General features: G+C 40.0%; 1 protein-coding gene across 1 annotated transcript in view; it reads right to left on the bottom strand.

Annotated features, from left to right (window-relative positions):
* Window positions 1-14,586, bottom strand: part of LOC112257172 (stAR-related lipid transfer protein 9-like) — a 26,595-nt gene that overhangs the window by 7,438 nt on the left and 4,571 nt on the right. The window contains exons 2-3 of the mRNA XM_042326248.1: window positions 9,696-9,765; window positions 2,989-3,105 (exon numbers count right to left, since the gene is read on the bottom strand). Coding sequence (XP_042182182.1) covers window positions 2,989-3,105; window positions 9,696-9,765 — 187 coding nt within the window. The remainder of the gene's footprint in view (window positions 1-2,988; window positions 3,106-9,695; window positions 9,766-14,586) is intronic.

Below are 14,586 nucleotides of genomic sequence, written 5' to 3'. Positions count from 1 at the left end.
TTGAATTGAAATTGAATTGAGAGAGAGAGACAAACAGTGAATTTCAGAGGTGGAGGAGGGGAAGGGGCAGGGGGTCGACAGAACCGCTGTAGCCCCCCCATCTCTCATCTGCCAAACTCACAGCCGCTCCAATAAGTCATTTTTCACAGTTAGATTTTAGCCAAAAGACGTCAATGGACAGAATCTGAATCTAGAGCACAATGCTGGGTTTTGTTACAGAATGACATCAGCCTGGAGCTTAGCATAGGGTGTTTTCTCTGTCTGTCTGTCTGTCTGTCTGTCTGTCTGTCTGTCTGTCTGTCTGTCTGTCTGTCTGTCTGTCTGTCTGTCTGTCTGTCTGTCTGTCTCACTCACTCTCTGTCTCTCTCTCTCTCTCTCTCTCTCCCTCTCTCCCTTCACCATGGGTCTCAGATTGACTCAGTCCCACAGGACTCCACCGGAAGTGAATCCAGGATACCCTGGATACACAAAACTACACTACAGCACAAAACTACACTACAGCACAAAACTACACTACAGCATAAAACTACACTACAGCATAAAACTACACTACAGCATACAACTACACTACAGCATAAAACTACACTACAGCACAAAACTACACTACAGCACAAAACTACAGCATAAAACTACACTACAGCATAAAACTACACTACAGCACAAAACTACAGCATAAAACTACACTACAGCATAAAACTACACTACAGCACAAAACTACAGCATAAAACTACACTACAGCACAACACTACACTACAGCACAAAACTACACTACAGCATAAAACTACACTACAGCATAAAACTACACTACAGCATAAAACTACACTACAGCATAAAACTACACTACAGCACAAAACTACACTACAGCACAAAGCTACACTACAGCATAAAACTACACTACAGCACAAAACTACACTACAGCATAAAACTACACTACAGCATAAAACTACACTACAGCACACTGACAGTGCCTGAGAAAAACACTACACTTAAAACCCAACACGTATCTAAAATAGTGACACTTTTTTAATGCAATTAACTGTAGAAATGATGAGCAGGTCTATTACATGAAAGGTACTGATAAAGAAAGAAAACAAAACGATTATTTTTCAATAATTACGTCTGCGTGTGAAAGTCTGGGGAAAGTTTAAACTTCTAAGACAATAAAGGTTTGTGAAAGTGCACAAACAACACAGGCTATCTGTTATCTGGCCTCTAGACCATTCCATAGTGTTCGGCTTAAGTCACCTAACACAAGCAGTTTACTTGTCAACATACAGCAATGTAAATATATTATACATTCTTCAGGACAGGCGCTAGAGAGAAGCGTAGACCTAGCAACTATATGACGTGTGACTGATAAATGTCGGCTCTGGTGCCACTGACTGTGTCAGGGTTTGTGTGGAACAGTCACACACTCACAGGCCTCAGAGGTCAGCCTGTGATCCAGTGACCGTGCTCCACAGAATTAAATAGAAAACCCATGCCCATGTTTGCCCTGCTCCTCGCCCACCACGAGTCACCAGAGGAATGTAGTGGTGGGGCCGCCCCGACAACTCAGATGGAGTGAATGGGTCGATAGAGAAAATAGAGGAAAGAGAGTGACAGTGAGAGCGATAGAGGGTGATAGGGAATTTAAATTTAATTTAATAGAGAGACAGAGAGAGAGACAAAGAGAGAGAGCGAGAGAGAGTGAGACAGAGAGAGAGACAGACAGAGAGAGAGAGAGAGAGAGAGAGAGAGAGAGAGTGAGACAGACAGAGAGACAGAGAGAGAATGAGTGGGGAGACACAGATCCACAAAGAATTAGAAAACAAACCCAATGTTGATAAACTCCCATATCTACAGGGTGAAATACCTCAGTGTGTAATCACAGCAGTAGATTCATGACCTGTTGCCACGAGAAAAGGGCAACCAGTGAAGAACAAACACCATTGTAAATACACCCATATTTATGTTTATTTATTTTCCCTTTTGTTCTTTGAAATGTCTTTATTCTTTTGGAACTTCTGTGAGTGTAGTGTTATTTTTATTGTTTATTTCACTTGTGTTTATTATCTACTTCACTTGCTTTGGCAATGTTAACATATGTTTCCCATGCCAATAAAGCCATTCAATTGAATTGAGAAGCAGAAAGTCTTCACAGTCTCCACTGACAGAGACCAGAACAACACTGTGGGACATCTAGACCAGGCCGGGGTGGGTGAAGGCTTTTCCCCATGTTGGTACACTGCTTGCATAGCTTGTCCTTGATGAAATGTTGGTTTGTAAATAAATCAGCCGGGAATCAGAGCTACAAGACAATGCAGCATTCATCAAGTTTGAGTTCTATAAATGGAACCCTAACTAACACCACACAATGTTGTAGTACATTTTCCTGCAGAGAAACGATGTCCACTAGTCTGTGTTCCGAGGGGGTGGGTCTTATTCTGGCTCCTCCTCCGCTCAGTACCAGGAAAAAGGTAGCACCCACCAATCAGAGAAACACAAACAGATCTAATCAGCCAATCACAGAGACATAAAAGGAAACGTGATGCTCAACAGAACTCTGGAGAACAGATGGAGCTGATATCCTATCCCTTTAGTGGGGGGGGGCAGTGTTAATTCCCCTGGGCTCTTCCTTCAGACGAGTGTCATGTTCATTAGGCACCAAAGGGAAAAAAACAGGGAGTGACTACCTGGATTTGTACAAATAGAAACCCTAATTTTCGTTTTCGTTTGCATGCCCTATTGAACACGGCCCAGTGGTTGTGATTGCACACCCTACCCAACGTCCCCAGGCTGCCTGACACGCACATGACTGTGGCTGCCTTCACCCAGAAGGCACAAAACATGACACAAAAACACTGTAACTAAACAATTGTAGCCGATGTGGAATCTCTAGCGGTGCGGGAGTTTAAAGAGTTGGTGTACAGAAGGGCCCAGGTTTGGCAGGACCTGGAGCTACAGTCGAGGAACTACAGTCGAAGTTCAGGTCTCAGGACTCGTTACCTCTTCCTGTGAGGCGTAGTGTGGTTCCTCTGGGGAAACAGACCAGTAGCAGTAGTCAAAACCAAACTCCAGCACCTTCTCCCTGGATTCCCCAGGGCCGTCGTAACGTCCATCCAGCTGTGGAGAGAAAGACAGGGAGAGATGGACGGACAGTTAGACAAGGGCACAGACAGACAGACATACAGACAGGGACTTGAGAGTTTAAAACTACAAACATTATACTTTGTCCATTACCGTAGGTTTCTACTAGAGACAAGTACAGACAGTGTGTTACAATAGGTTACTACTAGAGACAAATACAGACAGTGTGTTACAATAGGTTACTACTAGAGACAAATACAGACAGTGTGTTACAATAGGTTACTACTAGAGACAAGTACAGACAGTGTGCTACAATAGGTTACTACTAGAGACAAATACAGACAGTGTGTTACAATAGGTTACTACTAGAGACAAATACAGACAGTGTGTTACAATAGGTTACTACTAGAGACAAATACAGACAGTGTGTTACAATAGGTTACTACTAGAGACAAAAACAGAGAGTGTGTTACAATAGATGGACTGCTAAGTCACTGAGAGAAAAATAATAAAATGGGTTCCTGTTTATTACTGCAGTGTATTGTGGGCCGGTGCGTCTGTGGTTAAGTCGACGCCGAGCTGTCTTGTCACACACTCTTGGAAAAAAAGTGCTATGTAGAACCATACAGGAACCATTTGAAGAACCATTTTTGGTTCCAGGTAGAACTCTTTTGGTTCCAGGTAGAACATTTTTGAGTTCAATGTAGAACCCTTTACATAGAGGGTTGTACATGGAACCCAAAATTGTTTTACCTGGAACCAAAAGGGTTCTACCTGGAACCAAAAAGTGTTCTTCAAATGGTTCCTGTATGCTGCCCCCCACCTGATGAGGTGATGACAATAGCATCTGTACAGTTAAACATTTATCTGTGGAATAATACACTCACCTTTTTTTCTAAGGGTGCAGACACTCAGTCAGACATCTTACAGAGCATGTTTTTAACCAAGTTCTTTCTCTGAACTCTATGAGACTTAGAGTTCACACAACTTGTCATGGGCCATGTGTGTATGTTGTTGTAATGTGTGTTGTTGGAATGTGTGTGTGTGTTGTTGGAATGTGTGTGTGTTGTTGGAATGTGTGTGTGTGTTGTTGGAATGTGTGTTTGTTGCTGGGATGTGTGTGTGTGTTGTTGGAATGTGTGTGTGTTGTTGGAATGTGTGTTGTTGGAATGTGTGTGTGTGTTGTTGGAATGTGTGTGTGTGTTGTTGGAATGTGTGTGTGTTGTTGGAATGTGGGTGTGTGTTGTTGGAATGTGTGTGTTGTTGGAATGTGGGTGTGTGTTGTTGGAATGTGTGTTTGTTGCTGGGATGTGTGTGTGTGTTGTTGGAATGTGTGTGTGTGTGTGTTGTTGGAATGTGTGTGTGTTGTTGGAATGTGTGTGTGTTGTTGGAATGTGTGTTTGTTGTTGGAATGTGTGTGTGTGTTGTTGGAATGTGTGTTTGTTGTTGGGATGTGTGTGTGTGTTGTTGGAATGTGTGTGTGTGTTGTTGGAATGTGTGTTTGTTGTTGGAATGTGTGTGTGTTGTTGGAATGTGTGTGTGTTGTTGGAATGTGTGTGTGTGTTGTTGGAATGTGTGTTTGTTGTTCGAGATGTGTGTGTGTTGTTGGAATGTGTCTGTGTGTTGTTGGAATGTGTGTGTGTTGTTGGGATGTGTGTGTGTGTTGTTGGAATGTGTGTTTGTTGTTGGAATGTGTGTTTGTTGTTGGAATGTGTGTGTGTGTTGTTGGAATGTGTGTGTGTGTGTGTTGTTGGAATGTGTGTGTGTTGTTGGAATGTGTGTGTGTGTTGTTGGAATGTGTGTGTGTTGTTGGAATGTGTGTGTGTGTTGTTGGGATGTGTGTGTGTTGTTGGAATGTGTGTGTGTGTTGTTGGGATGTGTGTGTGTTGTTGGGGTGTGTGTGTGTTGTTGGAATGTGTGTGTGTTGTTGGAATGTGTGTGTGTGTTGTTGGAATGTGTGTGTGTTGTTGGGATGTGTGTGTGTGTTGTTGGAATGTGTGTTTGTTGTTGGAATGTGTGTTTGTTGTTGGAATGTGTGTGTGTGTGTGTGTTGTTGGAATGTGTGTGTGTTGTTGGAATGTGTGTGTGTGTTGTTGGAATGTGTGTGTGTTGTTGGAATGTGTGTGTGTGTGTTGTTGGGATGTGTGTGTGTTGTTGGAATGTGTGTGTGTTGTTGGGATGTGTGTGTGTGTTGTTGGAATGGGTGTGTGTTGTTGGAATGTGTGTGTGTTGTTGGAATGTGTGTGTGTTGTTGGAATGTGTGTGTGTTGTTGGGATGTGTGTGTGTGTTGTTGGAATGTGTGTTTGTTGTTGGAAAGTGTGTTTGTTGTTGGAATGTGTGTGTGTGTTGTTGGAATGTGTGTGTGTGTGTGTTGTTGGAATGAGTGTGTGTTGTTGGAATGTGTGTGTGTTGTTGGAATATGTGTGTGTTGTTGGAATGTGTGTGTGTGTTGTTGGAATGTGTGTGTGTGTTGTTGGAATGTGTGTGTGTGTGTTGTTGTGTGTGTTGTTGGAATGTGTGTGTTGTTGGAATGTGTGTGTGTGTGTTGTTGGATGTGTGTGTGTTGTTGGGAATGTGTGTGTGTTGTTGGAATGGGTGTGTGTTGTTGGGATGTGTGTGTGTGTTGTTGGGATATGTGTGTGTGTTGTTGGGATGTGTGTGTGTGTGTGTGTGTATGTTGTTGGGATGTGTGTGTGTTGTTGGGATGTGTGTGTGTGTTTGTTGGGATGTGTGTGTTGTTGTAATGTGTTTGTTGGAATGTGTGTGTGTTGTTAGAAGGTGTGTTGTTGTTGGAATGTGTGTGTGTTGTTGGTATGTGTGTGTGTGTGTTTGATGGAATGGGTGTGTGTTGTTGGAATGGGTGTGTGTTGTTGGAATGGGTGTTTGTTGTTGGAATGTGTGTTTGTTGTTGGAATGTGTGTGTGTTTGTTGGAATGTGTGTGTGTGTTGTTGGGATGTGTGTGTGTGTGTTGTTGGAATGTGTGTGTGTGTTGTTGGAATGTGTGTTTGTTGTTGGAATGTGTGTGTGTTGTTGGAATGTGTGTTTGTTGTTGGAATGTGTGTGTGTGTTGTTGGAATGTGTGTTTGTTGTTCGAGATGTGTGTGTGTGTTGTTGGAATGTGTGTGTGTTGTTGGAATGTGTCTGTGTGTTGTTGGAATGTGTGTGTGTTGTTGGGATGTGTGTGTGTGTTGTTGGAATGTGTGTTTGTTGTTGGAATGTGTGTTTGTTGTTGGAATGTGTGTGTGTGTTGTTGGAATGTGTGTGTGTTGTTGGAATGTGTGTGTGTTTGTTGGAATGTGTGTGTGTGTTGTTGGAATGTGTGTGTGTTGTTGGAATGTGTGTGTGTTGTTGGGATGTGTGTTTGTTGTTGGAATGTGTGTGTGTGTTGTTGGGATGTGTGTGTTTGGGATGTGTGTTGTGTTGTTGGAATGTGTGTGTGTTGTTGGAATGTGTGTGTGTGTTGTTGGAATGTGTGTGTGTTGTTGGGATGTGTGTGTGTGTTGTTGGAATGTGTGTTTGTTGTTGGAATGTGTGTTTGTTGTTGGAATGTGTGTGTGTGTGTGTTTGTTGGAATGTGTGTGTGTTGTTGGAATGTGTGTGTGTGTTGTTGGAATGTGTGTGTGTTGTTGGAATGTGTGTGTGTGTTGTTGGGATGTGTGTGTGTGTTGTTGGGATATGTGTGTGTGTTGTTGGGATGTGTGTGTGTGTTGTTGGGATGTGTGTATGTTGTTGGAATGTGTGTGTGTGTTGTTGGGATGTATGTGTGTGTGTTGTTGGGATATGTGTGTGTGTTGTTGGGATATGTGTGTGTGTTGTTGGGATGTGTGTGTGTGTGTTGTTGGGATGTGTGTATGTTGTTGGGATGTGTGTGTGTGTTGTTGGGATGTGTGTGTGTGTTGTTGGGATGTGTGTGTGTGTGTTGGTGGGATGTGTGTGTTGTTGTAATGTGTGTTGTTGGAATGTGTGTGTGTTGTTAGAAGGTGTGTGTGTTGTTGGAATGTGTGTGTGTTGTTGGTATGTGTGTGTGTGTGTTGTTGGAATGGGTGTGTGTTGTTGGAATGGGTGTGTGTTGTTGGAATGGGTGTGTGTTGTTGGAATGGGTGTGTGTTGTTGGAATGGGTGTGTGTTGTTGGAATGGGTGTGTGTTGTTGGAATGTGTGTGTGTTGTTGGAATGTGTGTGTGTTGTTGGGATGTGTGTGTGTTGTTGGAATGTGTGTGTGTTGTTGGAATGTGTGTGTGTGTTGTTGGAATGTGTGTGTGTTGTTGGGATGTGTGTGTGTGTTGTTGGAATGTGTGTTTGTTGTTGGAATGTGTGTTTGTTGTTGGAAAGTGTGTTTGTTGTTGGAATGTGTGTGTGTGTTGTTGGAATGTGTGTGTGTGTGTGTTGTTGGAATGTGTGTGTGTTGTTGGAATGTGTGTGTGTGTTGTTGGAATATGTGTGTGTTGTTGGAATGTGTGTGTGTGTTGTTGGGATGTGTGTGTGTTGTTGGAATGTGTGTGTGTGTGTGTTGTTGGGATGTGTGTGTGTTGTTGGGGTGTGTGTGTGTTGTTGGAATGGGTGTGTGTTGTTGGGATGTGTGTGTGTTTGTTGGGATATGTGTGTGTGTTGTTGGGATATGTGTGTGTGTTGTTGGGATGTGTGTGTGTGTGTGTTGTTGGGATGTGTGTATGTTGTTGGGATGTGTGTGTGTGTTGTTGGGATGTGTGTGTGTGTGTTGGTGGGATGTGTGTGTTGTTGTAATGTCTGTTGTTGGAATGTGTGTGTGTTGTTAGAAGGTGTGTGTGTTGTTGGAATGTGTGTGTGTTGTTGGTATGTGTGTGTGTGTGTTGTTGGAATGGGTGTGTGTTGTTGGAATGGGTGTGTGTTGTTGGAATGGGTGTGTGTTGTTGGAATGGGTGTGTGTTGTTGGAATGGGTGTGTGTTGTTGGAATGTGTGTGTGTTGTTGGAATGGGTGTGTGTTGTTGGAATGTGTGTGTGTTGTTGGTATGTGTGTGTGTGTGTTGTTGGAATGTGTGTGTTGTTGGAATGGGTGTGTGTTGTTGGAATGGGTGTGTGTTGTTGGAATGTGTGTGTGTTGTTGGAATGTGTGTGTGTGTTGTTGGAATGTGTGTGTGTTGTTGGGATGTGTGTGTGTGTTGTTGGAATGTGTGTTTGTTGTTGGAAAGTGTGTTTGTTGTTGGAATGTGTGTGTGTGTTGTTGGAATGTGTGTGTGTGTGTGTTGTTGGAATGTGTGTGTGTTGTTGGAATGTGTGTGTGTGTTGTTGGAATATGTGTGTGTTGTTGGAATGTGTGTGTGTGTTGTTGGGATGTGTGTGTGTTGTTGGAATGTGTGTGTGTGTGTTGTTGGGATGTGTGTGTGTTTATATTGTGTGTGTGTTGTTGGAATGGGTGTGTGTTGTTGGGATGTGTGTGTGTGTTGTTGGGATATGTGTGTGTGTTGTTGGGATATGTGTGTGTGTGTTGGGATGTGTGTGTGTGTGTGTTGTTGGGATGTGTGTATGTTGTTGGGATGTGTGTGTGTGTTGTTGGGATGTGTGTGTGTGTGTTGGTGGGATGTGTGTGTTGTTGTAATGTCTGTTGTTGGAATGTGTGTGTGTTGTTAGAAGGTGTGTGTGTTGTTGGAATGTGTGTGTGTTGTTGGTATGTGTGTGTGTGTGTTGTTGGAATGGGTGTGTGTTGTTGGAATGGGTGTGTGTTGTTGGAATGGGTGTGTGTTGTTGGAATGGGTGTGTGTTGTTGAATGGGTGTGTGTTGTTGGAATGTGTGTGTGTTGTTGGAATGTGTGTGTGTTGTTGGTATGTGTGTGTGTGTGTTGTTGGAATGTGTGTGTTGTTGGAATGGGTGTGTGTTGTTGGAATGGGTGTGTGTTGTTGGAATGGGTGTGTGTTGTTGGAATGGGTGTGTGTTGTTGGAATGGGTGTGTGTTGTTGGAATGTGTGTGTGTTGTTGGTATGGGTGTGTGTTGTTGGGATGTGTGTGTGTGTTGGTATGTGTGTGTGTGTGTTGTTGGAATGGGTGTGTGTTGTTGGAATGGGTGTGTGTTGTTGGAATGGGTGTGTGTTGTTGGAATGGGTGTGTGTTGTTGGAATGGGTGTGTGTTGTTGGAATGTGTGTGTGTTGTTGGTATGTGTGTGTGTGTGTTGTTGGAATGTGTGTGTTGTTGGAATGGGTGTGTGTTGTTGGAATGGGTGTGTGTTGTTGGAACGTGTGTGTGTTGTTGGATTGTGTGTGTGTTATTGGATTGTGTGTGTGTTGTTGGAATGTGTGTGTGTTGTTGGATTGTGTGTGTGTGTTGTTAGAACGTGAGTGTGTTGTTAGAACGTGTATCTGTCAGGAAGGTCCCTCCCTCTAAACAGTGTCTCAGAGTTTGTGTGAGGCTCTGCACACTCATAATAAACAACAGAGGAATCAGACAGGAAGTGGCCAGTCCTGACTGTAAACATCCTGTGTGAAGGAGATACAGTAAACGACACCCTCTAGACGCCCCCTTCTACTCCCTCCTCACAGAGACCTGCTGCCCCCCACCTGCCCTTAACACGTATAACACATCTAACACCTGATGAGGTGATGACAATTGCATCTGTACAGTTAAACATTTATCTGTGTAATAATACACTCACCTTGTTATTCTTTATCCTCACCAACTTGTCCTCTACCTGGACAGCAAGCCTCCCTCCAGCCACGCTTTCCCTGTGAAAGAGAGGAGACATCGTTATACTTTAGTTGAACACAAAAACGCTCATTTTGTCCCATGTGGCTCAGTTGGTAGAGCATGGCCGCTGTTACAGAGACCCTTCATTATTAGATTCATGGCTGTTAGAGACCTATCATTATTATATTCATGGCTGTTAGAGAGTTATCATTATTAGATTCATGGCTGTTACAGAGACCTATCATTATTATATTCTTGGCTGTTACAGAGACCTATCATTATTATATTCATGGCTGTTACAGAGAGTTATCATTATTAGATTCTTGGCTGTTACAGAGACCTATCATTATTATATTCATGGCTGTTACAGAGAGTTATCATTATTAGATTCTTGGCTGTTACAGAGACCTATCATTATTATATTCATGGCTGTTACAGAGACCTATCATTATTATATTCATGGCTGTTACAGAGACCTATCATTATTAGATTCATGGCTGTTAGAGACCTATCATTATTATATTCATGGCTGTTACAGAGACCTATCATTATTATATTCATGGCTGTTACAGAGACCTATCATTATTATATTCATGGCTGTTACAGAGACCTATCATTATTATATTCATGGCTGTTACAGAGACCTATCATTATTATATTCATGGCTGTTACAGAGAGTTATCATTATTATATTCATGGCTGTTACAGAGACCTATCATTATTAGATTCATGACTGTTAGAGACCAATCATTATTAGATTCATGGCTGTTACAGAGACCTATCATTATTAGATTCATGACCGTTACAGAGACCTATCATTATTAGATTCATGGCTGTTACAGAGACCTATCATTATTAGAATCATGACTGTTACAGAGACCTATCATTATTATATTCATGGCTGCTACAGAGACCTATCATTATTAGATTCATGACTGTTAGAGACCTATCATTATTAGATTCATGGCTGTTACAGAGACCTATCATTATTATATTCATGGCTGCTACAGAGACCTATCATTATTAGATTCATGACTGTTAGAGACATATCAGTATTAGATTCATGACTGTTACAGAGACCTATCATTATTAGATTCATGGCTGCTACAGAGACCTATCATTATTATATTCATGGCTGTTACAGAGACCTATCATTATTAGATTCATGACTGTTAGAGACCAATCATTATTAGATTCATGGCTGCTACAGAGACTTATCATTATTAGATTCATGACCGTTACAGAGACCTATCATTGTTAGATTCATGGCTGTTACAGAGACCATTCATTATTAGATTCATGACTGTTACAGAGACCTATCATTATTAGATTCATGGCTGCTACAGAGACCTATCATTATTAGATTCATGACTGTTACAGAGAGTTATCATTATTAGATTCATGGCTGCTACAGAGACCTATCATTATTAGATTCATGACTGTTACAGAGACCTATCATTATTATATTCATGGCTGCTACAGAGACCTATCATTATTAGATTCATGACTGTTAGAGACCTATCATTATTAGATTCATGGCTGTTACAGAGACCTATCATTATTATATTCATGGCTGCTACAGAGACCTATCATTATTAGATTCATGACTGTTAGAGACCTATCATTATTAGATTCATGACTGTTACAGGGACCTATCATTATTATATTCATGGCTGCTACAGAGACCATTCATTATTAGATTCATGACTGTTAGAGACCTATCATTATTATATTCATGGCTGTTACAGAGAGTTATCATTATTAGATTCATGGCTGCTACAGAGACCTATCATTATTAGATTCATGACTGTTAGAGACCTATCATTATTATATTCATGGCTGTTACAGAGACCTATCATTATTATATTCATGGCTGTTACAGAGAGTTATCATTATTAGATTCATGGCTGCTACAGAGACCTATCATTATTATATTCATGGCTGTTACAGAGACCTATCATTATTAGATTCATGACTGTTAGAGACCTATCATTATTATATTCATGGCTGTTACAGAGACCTATCATTATTATATTCATGGCTGTTACAGAGACCTATCATTATTAGATTCATGGCTGCTACAGAGACCTATCATTATTATATTCATGGCTGTTACAGAGACCTATCATTATTAGATTCATGACTGTTAGAGACCAATCATTATTAGATTCATGGCTGCTACAGAGACTTATCATTATTAGATTCATGACTGTTACAGAGACCTATCATTATTATATTCATGGCTGTTACAGAGACCATTCATTATTAGATTCATGACTGTTACAGAGACCTATCATTATTAGATTCATGGCTGCTACAGAGACCTATCATTATTAGATTCATGACTGTTACAGAGAGTTATCATTATTAGATTCATGGCTGCTACAGAGACCTATCATTATTAGATTCATGACTGTTACAGAGACCTATCATTATTATATTCATGGCTGCTACAGAGACCTATCATTATTAGATTCATGACTGTTAGAGACCTATCATTATTAGATTCATGGCTGTTACAGAGACCTATCATTATTATATTCATGGCTGCTACAGAGACCTATCATTATTATATTCATGGCTGTTACAGAGACCTATCATTATTATATTCATGACTGTTAGAGACCTATCATTATTATATTCATGACTGTTAGAGACCTATCATTATTAGATTCATGGCTGTTACAGAGACCTATCATTATTATATTCATGGCTGTTACAGAGACCTATCATTATTATATTCATGGCTGTTACAGAGACCTATCATTATTAGATTCATGGCTGTTAGAGACCTATCATTATTATATTCATGGCTGTTACAGAGACTTATCATTATTAGATTCATGACTGTTAGAGACCTATCATTATTATATTCATGGCTGTTACAGAGACCTATCATTATTATATTCATGACTGTTAGAGACCTATCATTATTATATTCATGGCTGTTACAGAGACCTATCATTATTATATTCATGACTGTTAGAGACCTATCATTATTATATTCATGACTGTTAGAGACCTATCATTATTAGATTCATGGCTGTTACAGAGACCTATCATTATTATATTCATGGCTGTTACAGAGACCTATCATTATTATATTCATGGCTGTTACAGAGACCTATCATTATTAGATTCATGGCTGTTAGAGACCTATCATTATTATATTCATGGCTGTTACAGAGACTTATCATTATTAGATTCATGACTGTTAGAGACCTATCATTATTATATTCATGGCTGTTAGAGACCTATCATTATTATATTCATGGCTGCTACAGAGACTTATCATTATTAGATTCATGACTGTTAGAGACCTATCATTATTATATTCATGGCTGCTACAGAGACCTATCATTATTATATTCATGACTGTTAGAGACTTATCATTATTAGATTCATGGCTGTTACAGAGACCTATCATTATTATATTCATGGCTGTTACAGAGACCTATCATTATTAGATTCATGACTGTTAGAGACCTATCATTATTAGATTCATGGCTGTTAGAGACCTATCATTATTAGATTCATGGCTGCTACAGAGACCATTCATTATTAGATTCATGACTGTTAGAGACCTATCATTATTATATTCATGGCTGTTACAGAGAGTTATCATTATTAGATTCATGGCTGCTACAGAGACCTATCATTATTAGATTCATGACTGTTAGAGACCTATCATTATTATATTCATGGCTGTTACAGAGACCTATCATTATTATATTCATGGCTGTTACAGAGAGTTATCATTATTAGATTCATGGCTGCTACAGAGACCTATCATTATTATATTCATGGCTGTTACAGAGACCTATCATTATTAGATTCATGACTGTTAGAGACCTATCATTATTATATTCATGGCTGTTACAGAGACCTATCATTATTATATTCATGGCTGTTACAGAGACCTATCATTATTAGATTCATGGCTGCTACAGAGACCTATCATTATTATATTCATGGCTGTTACAGAGACCTATCATTATTAGATTCATGACTGTTAGAGACCAATCATTATTAGATTCATGGCTGCTACAGAGACTTATCATTATTAGATTCATGACTGTTACAGAGACCTATCATTATTATATTCATGGCTGTTACAGAGACCATTCATTATTAGATTCATGACTGTTACAGAGACCTATCATTATTAGATTCATGGCTGCTACAGAGACCTATCATTATTAGATTCATGACTGTTACAGAGAGTTATCATTATTAGATTCATGGCTGCTACAGAGACCTATCATTATTAGATTCATGGCTGTTACAGAGACCTATCATTATTATATTCATGGCTGCTACAGAGACCTATCATTATTAGATTAATGACTGTTAGAGACCTATCAATATTAGATTCATGGCTGTTACAGAGACCTATCATTATTATATTCATGGCTGCTACAGAGACCTATCATTATTATATTCATGGCTGTTACAGAGACCTATCATTATTATATTCATGACTGTTAGAGACCTATCATTATTATATTCATGACTGTTACAGAGAGTTATCATTATTAGATTCATGGCTGCTACAGAGACCTATCATTATTAGATTCATGACTGTTACAGAGACCTATCATTATTATATTCATGGCTGCTACAGAGACCTATCATTATTAGATTAATGACTGTTAGAGACCTATCAATATTAGATTCATGGCTGTTACAGAGACCTATCATTATTATATTCATGGCTGCTACAGAGACCTATCATTATTATATTCATGGCTGTTACAGAGACCTATCATTATTATATTCATGACTGTTAGAGACCTATCATTATTATATTCATGACTGTTAGAGACCTATCATTATTAGATTCATGGCTGTTACAGAGA

This window comes from Oncorhynchus tshawytscha, linkage group LG08 (assembly GCF_018296145.1).
Source record: "Oncorhynchus tshawytscha isolate Ot180627B linkage group LG08, Otsh_v2.0, whole genome shotgun sequence".
In the NCBI taxonomy this organism is placed as follows: Eukaryota; Metazoa; Chordata; class Actinopteri; order Salmoniformes; family Salmonidae; genus Oncorhynchus; species Oncorhynchus tshawytscha.
This window is presented reverse-complemented; position numbering and strand designations above follow the sequence as displayed.